Source organism: Hirundo rustica, chromosome Z (assembly GCF_015227805.2).
Source record: "Hirundo rustica isolate bHirRus1 chromosome Z, bHirRus1.pri.v3, whole genome shotgun sequence".
Lineage (NCBI taxonomy): Eukaryota > Metazoa > Chordata > Aves > Passeriformes > Hirundinidae > Hirundo > Hirundo rustica.
The window spans coordinates 1644799-1662395 of record NC_053488.1 but is presented as its reverse complement, the minus strand read 5'-3'; the positions used below and the strand labels follow the sequence as shown (position 1 = coordinate 1662395).

At 39.7% G+C, this 17597-nt stretch overlaps 1 protein-coding gene across 6 annotated transcripts in view; it reads right to left on the bottom strand.

The window, feature by feature from the left end:
• The window catches only part of SMAD2 (SMAD family member 2), a 49740-nt gene that overhangs the window by 9157 nt on the left and 22986 nt on the right, over positions 1-17597 (bottom strand). For 2 of the 6 annotated variants that reach the window (XM_040090180.1, XM_040090181.2), the window contains 6 exons: positions 7372-7461; positions 6038-6231; positions 5457-5591; positions 2327-2401; positions 1328-1387; positions 698-751 (listed from right to left, as the gene is read on the bottom strand). In XM_040090180.1, the coding sequence (XP_039946114.1) occupies positions 698-751; positions 1328-1387; positions 2327-2401; positions 5457-5591; positions 6038-6231; positions 7372-7461 (608 nt within the window). The remainder of the gene's footprint in view (positions 1-697; positions 752-1327; positions 1388-2326; positions 2402-5456; positions 5592-6037; positions 6232-7371; positions 7462-17597) is intronic. The other 4 variants (XM_040090184.1, XM_058424084.1, XM_040090182.1 and 1 more) reach the window with 3 other exon arrangements.

The window sequence follows — 17597 nt, the reverse complement described above, 5'->3', positions numbered from 1 at the left end:
AACTATCAAACACTGAACAACAAAAAGGAAAAAAAAAAAATGAAAATCATGTTCTCCTGTATTACACCGTCTCTTTAGATAAAGGTAGTTCTAAGTTACTTTATTGTCCCCTACTAGAGAATCTTCCCTGTGTATCTTCAGGTTTTTTCTTCACTGCTTCCCCTTTTTACCTACCCTAATTACTTACTCTGCATTCTGCATTTTCCTGTCACATCCTGTCACCATTCCTTAAACAAACCCACGGCAATCTGATCTTCCTGAGGCACTTACACACACAGCAATAGCACTGGATCAAAGCAGGTGGGCTACTAACGTGGGAGCAACGACTGAGTTGGTTACAGGTGAAACACCACATGAGAAAAGCAGCAGAACACACACACAAGGGAGACAGCAAGTCTGGGCAGCATTATGGACAGGCAAACATCCTTTAAACTATTCATTTTATAAATGCTATTCCTGCACACACAAAGATATCAACCTTTCTCTTTGCTACGAGCTCAACAGGTACAGAAATAGAGTAATTGTTAACAAGTGATTAACCCAGCCCCATTAAGTTTAACGTCAGGAAGCCAACCCAACAGTCATCTCTTAATATAGCTCTTAATTTATTACAGTGCATTTTCACTTTTAAAGTAATTACATATGTAATAAAGAGTTACTACACATGGAGAAATAATTTTAAGTATTTCCAGCTTACCCAGGCTATGATTAACTGGAGAGAGAGTACTAGGAGACAGCTCTGCTGGAGATCCTGTTGAAGCAAGACAGACAGGTTTCAGAGCAAATGGTTTTTGTTATTTCAGATCAGTAAGCATAACCATTATCTAAATCAGGTTTACATCGAAGGTTTTTCAGAGTAAGAAACCTTGGTTTTCTGGAATATCACACACTTACTCTGAATTAGGATCTCATTCAATTTTCCAGACTTCTGGGTACCCACCCCTCCTTGTAAAGACTCAATTAACTTAGCGTTGTATTTGGCAGAACTCTGCCACTTCGTGCACACTCTCAAGGTTATTTATGCACTTCTCCAGTGAGAAGGTAGTGACTTCCCAAATTCACTAAAAAAGCAGATAAGAAAGAGTGGATGAGACAAGCAAGACATTGCCTCTCTGTTCTCAAAGGAAAAGGTTTATCTCGGAAAAGACCTTCTTCAAGAAAGTTGGAAAGGGGCTGTTTACAAGAGCAGGTAGTAACAGGACAAGAGGGAAAGGCTTCAAACTGAAAGAGGAGAGATTTAGATTAGATATCGGGAAAAAAAATCTTTATGCTGAGGATGGTGAGGCCCTGGCACAGGTTTCCCAGAGAAGCTGTGGCTGCCCCATACCTGGAAGTGTCCAAGGCCAGGCTGGACAGGGCTGGGAGCAACCTGGGGTGGAAGGTGTCCCTGGTGGAAAGAGACGGTCTCTAAGGTCCCTTTTATCCCAAACCATTCTATAATTTATGATTCTATGATCGCCAGAAAAGACCATGCTAGATTTCCTCACTTGAGGAAACAATTCTTTCCCAGAAGAAGGAATTTAACAACTCAGAGAAACATGAACCCTCCAACACAATTTGCACACAAGGTGGCAAAATACAGAAAGGCTTTCACAGAAACATTCCTACAGTGACTGGTGATCTCAGGCTGTTTTAATTAAGGCATTTATTGTCACATAGTGGGAAAATATTGCCTTTCTTACAGAAACTGGTGCAGCTGATTCCAACTTACTGAAAATGGTTGCTAACACTAGCTAACCAAGCACACTCAAGTCTGCCAACACACAGCAGGAGGTTCCTGCCCAGCACACTTAACTGTGCTTTGTCCAAGTCTAAGGTCAACCACATTATCTAGAAACCCTCACATACAAAGGCACAAATGCTGCTACTTTTGCCACAGAGCCTTCCACGCAAGAATTTATTTGAAACATGGCAGAAGTGGTAAGTTTGTCAGAGTTAGAGACAGGTTCTCAGAACACAGATTGTTTGTATCTTGTTTAGGCCAGCAAACACTGTGCTTCAATGAACCTGTTTACCGGAGAATGGTTGAAACCAATTAGCTATTAAAATCTATTTTAAGGGTTTCTCTTGAAGTCTTAATTAGACTTGTATACCACTGTTGCAGAACAAATGTAATATACTTAATATGTCACAGAATGTTTTAAAAGCATTTCCCTGGCAAAAAGTTGTTTTGTTCATTAAAGACTGAAAGTGGTATTTTAGGCAGAAAACACTAGGTTTTACAGAGGAAAACTGCCACCATCTTTTGGGCTGAATTCATGCTCCTATGCAGAGGCATCACAGCTAGTAACACAATGCCTTGAAAGTAATGAAAAATAATTGTTACCTGTATCCATGCTTTGGTTCAGCTGCTGGTCACTTGTTTCTCCATCTTCACTGATATATCCTGGAGGAGGTGTTTCTATTAAAAAAAAAAAAAAAAAGAAAAATCCATCAATTGTAAAGTGACTAGGGAAACTTCTGTAAGATTTAACTCTTGTGCATTTTGTCATGACATCTTCATGAGTTCTGTTACACCTGAACACTGAATCTGGATCTTATTTTGCTGTACCTTTTTCCTTCAAGTAGGACTTCAAACACATTACCTGCCTTATTGGTATGTAAAATGTAGCTTCTTTTGTATGTCAGTCAATTGCTTAGATGTGTTACATAAATACCAGAATCCTTGTTTGTTCCATTTAAGACAAGATGCTGTCACTACAATGAGTAACATTTTCACAATTGTGATCAACAGCTTTCATATTTAGTAGATTTACAAATAAAAAAAACCATCTGGTGATTTCCACAAAAAAATATGGTGAGCTGTCTTTATGCAGGATAAGCATCAGGTCAGATACCCTCCCACACCTTACTGAAGTTGTTAGATTTAAAGGTTGTTTTTCAGTTCAGTCCCCAAATATGTATTTCTTCAATAGACAACAGCTGATTTGACTCATTTATAACTATGTTAACTCAGAACACTGCACAAGTTCTATTGTTATTACTACTAATACTTCTAAGCTCTCTTAAAACTATTATCTATTCTTTTAACTAGGTTTCTTTAAAGACAGAATTTCACAGACCAAAGTAAATTCAGTACCAACTTTGAAGCGTTCTGATACAGAAACTGTGTCTAATTCCTCAGAAATATCTTCAAAACCCAGCAGAGCATGCCTGTTCCTCTTCTCCATTCAAAATGTTCTTTGTAATCCAGATAACAAGTTAACCAACTGCCTTTCAGGAAATAATTTTCTTTGAACTGGTCAAATGTCTTTTCCTTCATACTATAGGCAAAACCTGCATTTTTTTAGTGGAAGTGTTTGAAGCTAACTATCTCTACAATCACCTTAGAATTGTCTCTGAAACTTCCAGGGGTTAAACACCTTTAATTACATTACTACCAAACAGCAGAAATTAAAAGATAAAGCCTTTTTTGCTTAAGAAATAAAATAAAACTATAACAAGCATCATGTCTGAGATGTACTGCAATATTGTGAGATCAGAAGGAAACCAGTGAGAGGAAACCAGATTAAGTCAGTTGATTAAATTAAAATGAACTGAGAATTTTATCTTTGGTTTACTCCGTGTGCTAAATATAGATGTGAAAGAATTCAAGTCAGACTTTGAAAGGACGATTAAGGGAAATCTTCACTAGGAAGAAATGATAACAAAAATCATATCCATTTTGAAGATTTTTACAGCATTCATTGTAATAAAGGGGATTCCACCCTTCTCCAAATCATTAGCTATAGTGAAGCCCACAGCTGTGGCAAGAAGTCAATAGACATTTCCAATCCGACCCATGACTCCCGTTTCCAGTTGGTAATCTAGGCTCTTTGGCACAGATTATTTTCCATGTCTAGTCTCTGCCTGAACAGAGACTCCATCTAGTACTATTAATTATTTAGAGTCAGAGGTTGAGCACCACACAGCTAGAAATGAACACTCAGGTGAGGCACTAAAAATCTGTAGTAGAGCCTGAGTGCTGCCAGAAGCGTGGACGATGCAGCTCAGCCCATCCAGAGCCTGAACTGGAACACGCAGTTTCCAAAGGCTGCCCTGCACCTCCATGACCACCAAGGACTGGGGTACAAAGCTACCAGATGTGAGCCTGCCCTACGACTGAAGAAAATGGTTCTCTGAAGAAGGCTGTCAATGCACACAAGGCTTATCAGTACCCAGCCAAGCATTCCAGATTAAGTCAGCAGGGTCAAATAAAGTAAGATACCACGATATGAGCGCAAGAGGAAGGTGTCTGTCACAAAGAGGAGGGGGTGTGGTTACCTGCATAAACATTTGAAGATCATGCTAATTCCTACAATCACCTTGAGCAAACTTCCTGCAAATAACTACTTTAGCTCATTTCCATAGCAATGGATTTGCGGAAGGTGGCTTTACAGTAAGCTGTTTACCAATGTTATCAAAAGTCTTCGGTTTGAGTCAAAAAAGTATATGCGAGTTAAAAAAACCAACACCAATTTTTAGTGCCTTAAATTGCTCTACAAAGGCGGCAACAGATGTGGCCAAACTTAAACAGAAAGGTCAAATTAATTGATTGTTTAATGCCATTTCAATTCTTGGATGTATTTAAAGAAAACACAAGCAACGTTCTCCTTAAGACCTGTAGGCACAATTTGTACATTGCACATATTTGAGTTTTGGGGCAGTCATCTCATTCTTTCAGAGACTCCAGATGTGAATTTTCAGCTTATTCGTAACATGAATACATTAGATATTTATAAGCGAACTTCAGCTTTACTTGGTTTTACACTCCAGGAGACTTCCTGAAGAGATAGGAAACAGGAAGTTGAGGCAGGAAACAAAGGTCACTGATTTTATGTTTCAATGAGAGGTAACAGGGTTTTGGGTGCAGCAGAATAGCTTTGTTGTTTGTTTTGGGGTGGAAAAAGGGTCAAAGAGGGAGAAGAGAAATTCTTTAATAGTTCAAAATTGTTAGCTTGCTCTTTCATACTAAAAAGACAAAATAGTATGCACACAATAGTAACAAAAAGCTAAAGCAGACCACTGCTGATGTTAACTACAGATCAAGACACTTTCTAAGTCACTGCTTTGCAACTTAGAAGTTTTGTCCATGTATTTGGTAGGATGAGATTGAGCATCAGTTTATTACTCAATCTCCAATGCACAGCATTTGGCAACCCTGTATATTTGTGAAAGAGGCTTAAAGCATAAGGTGAAGATCTACTTTGCACTTACTAGCATTCTGAATCTCAAATAAGCTACTGAAGCCAAGTAAGCTGTTGTGAAATGGCAGCAATATGGTTCCATGCATGATCACGTTCTGCAAACAACAGTGTTTAGGTATTTCCACTGGAATTAATACATGAAAACATCTAAATCTAATTTAGTGGTGCATATTTCTATTAATTTGATCACTTACAAGGATGAAATGACCATCTTTGTTCCAGTGGCACAGTGTCAGAACATGCTGTCTGCAGTGGGAATTAAGAAAATACCTGGTATGTAATTGCTCTGTGGTTCAATCCCCGCTGGAAAGTTAGTGTTCTCAGGAATGGAATGGGTATAGTCATCCAGAGGTGGCAGCTCCGTTAGGATCTCAGTGTGCCGCGGCACGAGCACAGGAGGCAAGACTGGAAAGGCAAAATTCAAAAATCATTGGTAATCAAAATACACGATTTTGTGAGCTAAAAGGAAAAAAAAAATCTAAAACATCTAAGAGTTTCTTCAGATGTTTTAAAGTCTTCTGAAACTCACCACTTCTAATACTACATTTGCACAGCTCGTTACTGGAAGAGATGGGATTCCTGAGGTGCCTTAAATATGATTATTCCACATTAGCAAAAGTGAATCAACATTTTTGTCTTAGTCCAGCTGGAAACTGCTAGAAGTGTTCATAAACACATTTCTGAAGGTTTTTCAATAACTTTACTATTAAAAACTTTGAGGGATATGATCTCAAAAAGAACCTTGTACTTCTATCAAGAGAGGACATCACCTTTCTCTTATTTTTCATTTAAAACACGCTGAGCAAACACAAACAGATGCTGCCACAGAAAGTCAGGAGCAGTCCTCCTACCTGGCGTCTCCACTCTCTGGTAGTGGTACGGGTTTACACATACTTCATCCTTTTTAAGGTTAAAAGCATATTCACAGTTTTCAATTGCCTTAAGTTCATGGTGGCTGTGAAGGTCTGGCCAGCGCCACAGGCGGCAGTAAATGACATGTGGCAATCCCTTGCGGTGAGACACCTGCAGACGGCCATCGAGAGATCTGCGGGGGAAAGACGTCGAGAAGCATTTACAGACTGCGTGCTGCCTCCATCACTCGAGCAACAGAGAACACACATGGGTAGTTCACTCTCAGAATTCAGTGCATTGACTCTGCTAGTGACATTTATGCTCTAGTTAAAAGGCTTCAAATGCAATGGAAATGATCGTATCAAGCAATGTCAACTCGTTTTTGAGCTGCTCAAATTATTGCCAGTGAATTTAGAGTTCATTAAAAGCTGCTTACATCCAACCAAGTATTTAGAATGATTGCTTCATATACTTTTTTTTTTTAAATGCAGAAGACAGTTGTTAAAAATAGAATCACACACTTAATGGTCCCTTCCACTGTTAAAGGCACCTCAAGGCTTTGCTGTGGTATGGATGTTTTATGGTTTTAAGCATAAGAACTCCCACAGGACTGCAAATAAGCCTATAAGCAGTCAGCTGCCCAAGTGATCCACATGGCAGTATAACTGCAATGCAAAAATCATGAATGCACATCTTGTAAGGGCTGTACAGTTTACCTTCTTCACTTCATCTGCCTTGCTACCAGCTGAAAATGTTTTGCTAGTTTTAAGACAGACTGCATATGCTTACACAAATGCAGATGTTTATGATTGTTATGGGATGGGAGACAAACCTCAATACACAAATCAAGTAATGTGACATGAAAAAATAAAGACCCTGTTTAGAATTTGCCCACCATTAACTACTGAAGAATTTACAAACAATTCTTTAGTAGATCGTATCTGAGCCAATTAGCAAGATTTAACTGAAAGCTTGTGGCATACAAAGCAGTTTAAACACTTTGTAAGATTAGGTCTAAAGAATTAAGTTTTCTAACTTTGTTAATATAAATACCAAATCACATTAGAGCTTGCATTTAACAAGTCTTCCCATTCTTTCAATAGCACTGGCATGAAAAAGGAATAATCGTAGAACTAAGAGTTTCGTTGGTCAAAACATCAGCTGTGAACACACTGATTTCTACACTGGCAAGGAAATACTTGAAAATGCTGTACCATGAGAGGCCTAGAAATCATTTTAGTCTATTTTATAGCTAAAGCATCCCATTACAGACCCTCCAAAGCCAATCCCTCCCACAAGATTTTTATGATGCGAGAGAGGGCAGAATATTCACCTGGTTTGTTCAGAGAAGCTGTAAAGGCCTGTTGTATCCCACTGATCTATCGTGTTTGGTGTACTCAGTCCCCAAATTTCAGAGCAAGTGCTGTGCATAAATTGAAAACAAAAACAAAAAATTGGTATGAATATGGAACATGGTTATTCAAAACACCATGATGTCAAACATGGAAAAATGTACAGATTACTTCCTTTCACATAGAAGATAGAGCACTGTTAGACTGGCACTTAAACTGACACCTCATGCTATATTTTCTATATGAAGGAGGCTATCAAAATGGAACAAGTGATTCAAGGTAAATGATAAATGTTTTTAAAGGTGAACAAGTTGTCAGGTTTTAAATAATTGATACAGTTGCAATGTTCCTTAAAACAGGCAAAACTTCCTCAGCCTAGTTCTTTACAAAATTCAAATTTAAAAGGTAGTTTCTGGGTTGGGTAGGGTTTTTTTTTTTGGTTTGTTTTTGTTTGTTTCTAAACATAAACTGCCCTAAGACTTCAAACAAAGGCCAAGTATATCCAAAACTGAACATCACAATCTTAAATTCAAGTACCATCAATTCAGCATTAATCTCATTTTCCAGGCATACACTAATTTGCTGCTATTCTGAAAAATGGAAATTTAAACTCTGAAGAAAAACACGTTATAGCTGATGCTTAACTGTTTTCTGTACTCTCCTTGATTAAACAGCTAAATAATCTTTCACACAGTATATAAAACAGAATGTTTTAACAGTTTTCCAGTGTAGTACCTTAAGATTCAACTATCGCATAACAACTTAAATTGCTAAATCAGGCAGGACAGAGGAAAAACAACTAAACCTTTGACCAAACTGGTTCGAGGAGCAGATCACAATGGGAAAGATAAAAGAACATTCAGTCATAGACACAAACTAAAGCAGAGGCAGATTTAAACAAAGCAAGAAAACAGCACAGGATTATAAACAGGCAGCAGACTTTCAGAAGCATAAATTAAGCTCAGTTCTGTAACATACTTGCTCAGTGACCACTGAAAACAGTTTATTTTATGTAAGTAACATACAATTAAACCTCGCACCTCAGAAATTAGGAGAATTTGGTTCACAAGCAACTTGAATCTCTGCTTCCTAATTATGCAGCCTGAAGCTTGGCTGGCTGCTACATTACCTTTAAAATTAACAGCCTCTGAAAATCTGCAACACGAAGAATCCAAGGTCACCTAACTTCTGATTTTAAATGTAAGTATTGTGATTGAAATTTAAATTACTCAGTTTAGCCGATACACTCAAGTTTGGATTGAGTGCTTATGAAAAGAAAAGTGAGGTTGTTGTTTTTATTCCTTCTTGTTACACAGGGAAAGTTCATCAGTCTTACAACACAAAAGAGCAGACAACACATCACTGGACTTGAAATCACTTTCAGGGCTGACAACCACCTCAATTCCACAGTGACTTCTAATAAAACCTAAGTGTTGGCAAGTGGTGAAGGCAGTGAATGGGTCTTGCTTCCTTCTTGCCTCCATCACCCATCCCAGTGAGGCTGAACCGTGCATGCCAGCGAGAAGCAACCCAAATCAATAAACTGTCTATCTTACCAGAGAAAAGAGCTGAAAATACACATTTTGAGTTACTTTTCAGTCAGATTGCTTCTAGCCACTATAGTTACATGAGCTCTACAAAGAAGGAGAATGTAATAACCGTGTGTGGCAATGGCCTGCCTTTATCAAATATGTTAAATAACATAAGGCCTTTTGATATATTACTGATTATAGGTACAAGTAAAATCTTGTACTAGATGACTCTGCCTAGTAGAGAGCAGCAGAGAGCCAGAGATGAAGGCCCATTCTCTGGCACAGATCCAACTCTGCAGAAAAGCCAACCACCCTGAACAAGTTGCATCCACGCTGGACTCAAGCAGCATCACAGCTCTCCAGAACGAGTGGGCAAAGAGGGATCCTGCCCATGGCTGCATCAGCAGGGCCTGCAGCCTCTCTTTTCCACATTCCTAAGATGTGGTCAGAACTGTGGGCTGCCAGAAGCTTTGCAAAGATTGAAGTAATTGCCCTGAAGACACACGGGCAGCCTGTGGGACACCAGGGAGCATCTCTGCACTGCACTGTGTCCTTAGATATGCGCCACTACTGCTGCTAAGACAGATCATCCTGTACATGCAATTAGCAGAACAAAAGCCTGCTGCATATTAATTGACACAGTGAGCTCTGACAGCTCGCTACCTTTGAGCAACGGATCCTTCGTACAAAGCAGTGCTCCAAAGCCGAGGCTGTCACACTGATTACACGTTCCCAAAATTGTGTGGTGCATCACTGGTGTAAGCATGACATGACACGCATTTGGTTCACAAGGCTTTTTTAATACAGCACATGCAAAAGTAAAATTTCATAGCCTTTGACAAAACAAGATGAACAGGAACAATATTTTATATTGCTAACCTCCTCTCTCTAAAAATATTCAAATCTGACAGCATATTCCACAACCTACAGAACAACAAACAGTATCCTGAAGCAGACTGTGTGACAGAGCCACAGCTTGGAATGAAGTTCAAAACGCCATGGAGGGGAGGACAGGCCAGGAGGCACAGAAAAGTGATCAGTCAGAGCAGCAAAACTGCTCCAAAGTCACCAGTTCACAGGACATGCTGTCTTCTGGGATGCGTATCTGCTTAGAGGGATTAGTATTAGTGTTTTACTGGTTCATCCTATACTTAAACTCCAATAATGCACAATCAAACACAGAGGAAAGAGCCTGCAGGAAATCATTTCATATGATCAATGAAGTCAGCTCAAAGCTTTTACTGTTTGCTGGAAGAAACGTCTGAAGAAATAGAGGTTTCTCTCCTTCCTGCTGACACAAAAGATCCATTGCCTACAAGGTGCAAGACCACCCCCTCACCACGTCACCCAGGCAATAAATCTAGACTCCTAAAATTCACAAACACACGCACCAGATCAAAACCAAATTCCTTACAACCCTAAAAACCATACCTCATACACAGCACTTCCATGAAAGGCCACAGTATGTTCATTCATACACAAGCCATCGCCAGGCATGTCTACTCATCCCTGAAAGGTGGTGCTGGAAAGGCGACTGAATTCTGAAAGATGTTTTAACCACCACTAAAACCATCTGAAAGCAAGACAGGAGGTACAGATTTTTAGTGGTGCAGAATTACTGCCTCACAGTAATCACTCACCCCTAAGTCTACCTTTCTGAGGCATCCAAAATCCTGTGTGAAGAGTCCTTTCCATGCCTTAGTCCATAAAGGTTTCAGGCGAATCAAGTACTAACATCTGTACTCATAAGTCAGGCCTTGTCTGGAAATATTCCCAGGCCCTGGAACATGATCACGTATGCTAGAAAGCAGCTAGGACATTCCCCAGCACCAGGCTGTGCCAATTACTGTTCTCCCACACAATTCCCAGGTTTGTGAGTTGCACACCATCAGGACCCACTCACACTGGACAATTCAGATGCAGCTCCCCTGCTCTGCTAGCTAAGGGCTGAAGAGAATGGACAAGGCAGTCCTGAGCTAGTTGGACGGTGCCTGGGAACGTTCCCAGGCACGTTTAATTTATTAGGAGGGAGGCAGCCAAGATGTATCACAATTTCACCTTCAGTAAGCACTCAAGCACACTTCAGGCTTTGTATTTTACCAAACAAGGGGGTTTGGTTTTGACCTCGCTGGACACTGTATCACTGGTAAGTCATCATTGTTTTCAAACTACAATTTGGCTTCTGTGTCGCTCTACCTAAATCTTTCCTGTGCAGACAGCGTTTAAATATACTCCAAAACAAAAGTTCAAAGCTAATGGACTTCCTCTCTCTTGGACACTTTCATTCCAAAGAGTATTTTCACTGCTGTTCTCAAAACAATTTGTTGACAGAAACAAGTCAACATTTGGTCAGCAATACAAAAACTAGTTTTTTATCTTTTCAACACTTTTAAAAGCAGCTCACAATAGCAAATCACCGTTATCTGTGGCCTTTAGCACTTGTGCTTGAACAGTAGTTTGTTACTCTTGCAAATCCCCCAAGTAAGAGAATTTATTATAAGGGACTTCAGGGATATAAAGCACCATTTTGCCTCAGTTTCCCAGGTGATGTGGCGGTATAACAAGAGAAAACTATTTCCTAGAGAAAGGAGAAATGCTGAAAAAAAAAATGTTTGCAAGGAATAAGAACTAGTCTTTGAGACCCACGTACTTTTAGGGAAAAGTCCAAATCCAGCAGGCATGTGGTTAAGCTGCTACGCACTACACCTGGGACAACTGGGGTCTGGAACTCTTTAGGACTCATTAGCGGCCTGATGTTGTAAAGGAAGGATTGGACAAGTTTATACAAGGTGGAATCAAAGTTACTTCTGTCAGAATCTTTCTGTGAATGGAAAGGGTTGTAAGAGCTGGCATTTCAACCTGACTTTTTGCCTGCTTGTAAGGAGCATCATCACACACGATACTATGCAATTCTGGCAAGAAGAATCTTTAATGTGGCTATCAGCATGCAACAGTATACAGTATGCCTTCACTTCTTCCATTTCATCATTTCCTTTAACAGGAAAATCAGAGGTCCAAAAAACCCTATACGCTGGGCAAGAAATTACCTACACAGCAATAAGCTGTAGCAAGGCTTCACAGCTTTCAGACAAAATGCTAAAACTGACTGTCTTTATTCAGTCTTTATTCAGTAAGACAGAAAACACTGATATACACAAGAAAAATGTGGACACAGGAAACCCCCAAATATTTGAAAACATTTGTATTGCTTTATCTACATGGCACAGATGATGTTCCCAGTCATTATTCCACTACCTTAGAGGAATATCAGTTAACTCTAAGTCTACTACAAAAACTGGACTACCAAGTCCTGGTGCAAATACAGATAAATTATTGATCTGCCCATGACAAATGAACATGGATGAACAGTTTGTGCTACACTCATGAGTAAGCAATAAAATTGTTCTAATGTAGTGTATCTCTACCAGAGGAATAATGTCCCTATCAAAATCCATAACAAAAAAACCTACATGAATGATACAGAAATGCACTCTACTGATCTTCATGAGTCCAAAAATACACATGGACCTCCTATCAACTGGAACACACTGCCCTAAACCAATTTCTTGTATTTGATAAGATTAGGTGGTAAAGGGCACGGCAAGAGAACACTGCACAGGGCAAAATGACCTGTGACAGCACAACTTCATCTCAGTGAATACAGAAAGATATTTGCATCTTGTCTTGCAGCAGCAGTAATTCCAAACTAGAAACATCAGCAGTTGAAGATGTATAAACACAGATCAATCCCCTCACTCATGTCCAGACGCCAACTATTAAAGCCTACTGGTACTCAACATAGGCTGCTTAATTAGGATCAGTTTCTCAACACAGTTAAAAGCCAGATGTACTGATTTGCAGATCCAAGCAAGTATGTGCAAGTATTGTCCAGATATTCATGGCCACAGCATCAACAGCTGTTGTCTACACGCAGCACTACACATACTCCAAGACTTCCCTGCACTTTCCCCAAGAGCATTTGCAAAGTAGGAGATACAAACAGGGATAAAGGCAATAGATCTCGTCAACAATTCTCATGTTTATAGAAATGTTGTTTATTTGAGGCTGTAGCTGAAAAACCTGAAGCCAGCGGAGTTTTTAATCAGTATCCTGTGTGCACCAAAACTATCACTCACAGTGCTTGGGCTGATCTAGGTATATTACAGGTTGTTGCTACTATGAATTTATTACCATTTTTTCCAGAGAAACAGAATGAACAAATAACTATCCTACCACTGTTTACAATGTTGGCAATGCTGTGTGCTTAAGGTACTTTTTGTACTAAATGAAGTGCTTGCAACAATTAAAACATCAGAGGAAAGAAGGCAGAACCACTTCAAAGATATTTACATATGAAGTACCAGAAACTCTATAAAGAAGTAGTTAAATATTGTCACAATTCATATATAACTGAAGTTAAACATTTTTTCTTTAAAGTCTTGCAAGGGGGAACAGCTCTAAAGGAGCTAAAAGGCACTGAGTTCAGTTAGCAGCCTCCTCTTTACCTGAAGTGGTAGCACTAGAAATATGACAAATAAAACCTGAAATGCAAATAGCACTGTGCTAGTCAAAGCCCACATTATAGAAATGGTCTTGGACATTTCATTTGCTTGTTTGTGAAGCATTACACTGAGCCCCTAATATCCTTCCTGAATCTTTCACATCCTTCAGAATCTGCAGCCACTAACAAGTCTGCTAAGTTCATGTTCAAGGTAATCTTCTCCATTTGCCTTTCTCCTGCATCTTAAAATCATGAGCCTTTCTCCCACTGAATCTAATTTGTCTGCCCCAACATTTTCTGAGGCATTTGTAGTGCTGGAGCTGTGCCTGAAATGAAAAATAATTTCAGCAATCTTTGACACTACCCGATTTATCTGTTTTAAAATGGGAGATGAGAATCAAAGTCAGTTTTCCAGTTCCAGAATTCTCACGCAAAGTCTTCCCTACAGAAGTGAGCCTGACACTGGTTTTCACTCTGATTTTACTCAAAGACTAAACAAGAAAAAAATACAACAACAACAACGATCAGATTTTCACTTGAATTAGAGAAGTTACTTATACAAGCACACAGGCACCTTTATACCAGCCTAACATTTACTAGGGTTACAACTTTGTTAATTTCTCAAGTAGGCAGAAAATTTGCTTCAAGAGCTACACCAAGCTATATAGATTGGAATTAGAGCAGTAAGAAATGACCACCAGACTTACAGAATTCCATTTTCTCATAACAAATGGGCAATGCCAGAGCTTTTGCATTGCTCATGGCTGCCTCTGTAACATTTACCTGAGAAAACAGGCAAACTTTGAGATCTGTGCCTTGTATACAAGATCGGTACCTTTGTGTTTAACAAAATAAATCAATCTTGCTGCGTAATATCTTAGATCCAAGACTTCAGAGCAATGTGGTGAGCAGGAAAACAAGGCAGGAACACCACAACACTGACTCAGCCTCCAATTTATCGCTCCCGTGAACACACTGCCCATTACACTCCACTGATTCTACCTTTGAGAAAAGGACCAGTGAATTGATGTATGGAAGAACAGAATCCTTCCTCTCACACCAGTTACATTCTTCTTGATGCACCCAAGATTCAAGAATAGCTAATGAGATATACCAAGCCTCTGGAGCTAGTTCAGAAATGGTCTCAAAGTCTCCAGTAAGAGGAGAGACTGAATTGAAAGGCTTAGGTGTAACAGAGATTAAACTAAATCAGCAATTAAAAAAGTTCACTGGCTTACATACATACACGAGTACACAAGCATTGCACCCAGCACAGACTGTTCCCACCAAACCTGCCTGATCATGGTTTCCTTGATTCTGTGTTTCAAATGAAAATATGCATAGCTGCTTTTATATTCTGATTTGATAGTCCTTTCTGTATACTGACTATTAGCACTTTTCCCTGTTACAGCCTAAAATGCCTACAAACCAGAGAGGAGCAATGCTAACTATATGACCTGTCTTTCCAAGCAGCACCTCAGCTGGCTGTACAGCCAACTGCCTGAACAAACACACTCTAAAACGCAGTCAGGTTGACCTAAGTGCCTCAACTAATGAAATGAATGCTGCTTATGTTTCTTTTCCCCATGCTGGGGGTGACAGGGGAAAGGTTACTTGCACTACGCTCACATAGGAAAGACTGAAACAACCTGCAGTATGGACGTGAATGCTAAGTTCCTTTCATGACATATCAACCATACACCTCCAAATTATTCTGCATCCCTGCAGAACTGACCAAGGTTTTTGCTTGCATGTCCAGCATCCCATATTACAGTGACATGATGTCATCTGCTCGCTTAAGTGTACAGAACCAGGCACACACATTCATCTAATGGAATGACTCAAAGCTACAGCAGTTCATCCCTGCTTGTCAATGACATCAAGTTACAGAGATCTCATTATCTTGCAAGAGAAAATGTAAAGATTCAGTAATTCAGCATGAAATAATGATTTCTCTTCCCATCACCTGCTAGAGGGATGAGCTAGTAAGTTATCAAATGCCAAATAAAAACCACAGGTATGAATCCTTTATGAAAATTATCTACACCACACTGCGATGGCACTCCCCTTTAAGAGGAGCTGGACAAAGGTTCTTCCACGGGAACGACTCTGTGATAGACCCTGGGGAAGAAAAGCAGACCCCTAGAAAAGTTCTGTTAAGGGGCAGTACACTGGCAACCAGAGTAAATTAATATTTATAGGAATTTACACATAACTGTAGGTGGATAGTTTAGGTAGTTATAGATCGTTTGCCACCAGAATCTCCCATTCTCCAAAGGAGAAACAGCCTGGCAAGTCTAGGAAAAGGATATTAAGTCATGTCTTACAAAGCCCTGGACTGAATCTTCTTTTCTTCTGAAAACACAGATTTCCCTCTCAGCACAAACTCAACAAAACAAGAGTAAAAATGTGGGCTAGGCACTGAGCACCCACAACTAGGGGTGCTTTCTCAAGTGTCTCTAACTCCCTAAATTTACTGATTTAAGCAACTGGCCTTATATAGTTACTAGAAGTAATTAAAGAAAAAAAAGTTGTCCTTCCTTCTCCAGAATGCAAAAGCAGAAGACACAGATTACTTGCTGAAAATTTTAACATTACTATATCTCCCTGCCTCCCTCCACCCCACATGCACATTGAGGACACACTACAGCCGAGAAAGACACATTTATGTATGTGCATATTTAGTGGAATATAAATCAGGAACCATTACACAACCTCTCATCTTTCAGAATGCTTTTACGAATAAAGTTTACATAGAATTTTATAAAGTATATTCAAAACCATTACATCAAATACAAAATGCAGCATCTGAACGAAGGAAAATTACTTAATAACCTTCCTTATAAATGCATGTATGCTAAAAAAATTAACACATCAAAATAGCCAGAAAAGCAGGAGGCACAGGATGCAATTAACCTCTCTAACACTGTGGGAAAAGAAAAAGAAATTATTGAATAACTCTCATTTACTTCAGAGTAAAACTTCAAGGATGTCCACAGGGGACACAAAAGTGGAACGTGATGTACAAAAGATACTGTTAAGAGCCCAACATCCGAGATGTCCAGCGCCTGTTCCAGGGACAGTAGCTAGTTTTCTATCGTTCAGCTGACTGCCAGGCCAGCAAATGATCTTGATGAACGGTATATACTTCTGCTGCCTTTCCTAAAGGCACACATCTTCCTGGTCACATGTGCAACAAACTGCCTACATAGGCAAAAATACAGATACACGACTCTTCAAAGCACTTTATTATCCTCTCTTCTCCCAAATCCTGACATGCTAGCCCAGTGCTGTCTGACAGAATAAAGCAGCCAACAACAATCAGTGCTACCTTTATTTTTCTCTCACTGCTAGGAGATCCTGGAAGGATAGTGCCTCAAAGTTCAAGAGCAATTTTCCCAGGATGCCATGGAAACCAAGCTGAAGTAAAATATGTCTTTATTTTCTCATTGTCCGTATGGTCTGTTCAGACACAGATCCGATCAAGGAGTTTCTACTCTCTGCTCAAAGGCAAGTGGGGAGTAGAGCCTGAAAACTTCTAAATGACAAGGTCAGGCAACACAGAGGTGGTGTCAAGACTGAGAAATAAAAGGCATGCAATGCAGCTCAGCCTCCTGCAAGACTCAGCAGGGAGCTGGCCACAAGTCTTATGCTCAAAGACCAAAGATGAGGAACATCCAAAAGCAGCCCACGGAAATCATGAGCTAATAGCTTTGCTGGGAAACTTGCCCTGCAGTTCCCTACTCTCAACCAAACACCACAGCTTTCAGCAGCTCTGCATCTCACAAACGCTGAAGCAGTCTAACTGGAGGTAAGAAGAACCTAAGCAGGGAAAAACTGCCCCAAATCACATGTTCCAAAACAGCCATCAAAACCAATCACTCCCAGACGCCCTGTATCTAGTGATAGTGAAGATGACAAGTGTACAACAACAATCATAATGGCAGCTCTCTAAATACTAACCAAGGGGTGGGAGGAACCCAACAAAAAGGGAAAAAAAAGGAAAAAACAAAGCTCCACACAACAAAACCAAGAATAAAGAAAAACCTATTACCAGTTAATGTGAACCCACAAGCACTGAGAACGGGGATGTTTATGCTTTAAGAGGGCATTCTTGAAATACTAACTCATAATTCCTACACTGTTTTCATTTGTTACACTGTTATATCCAATA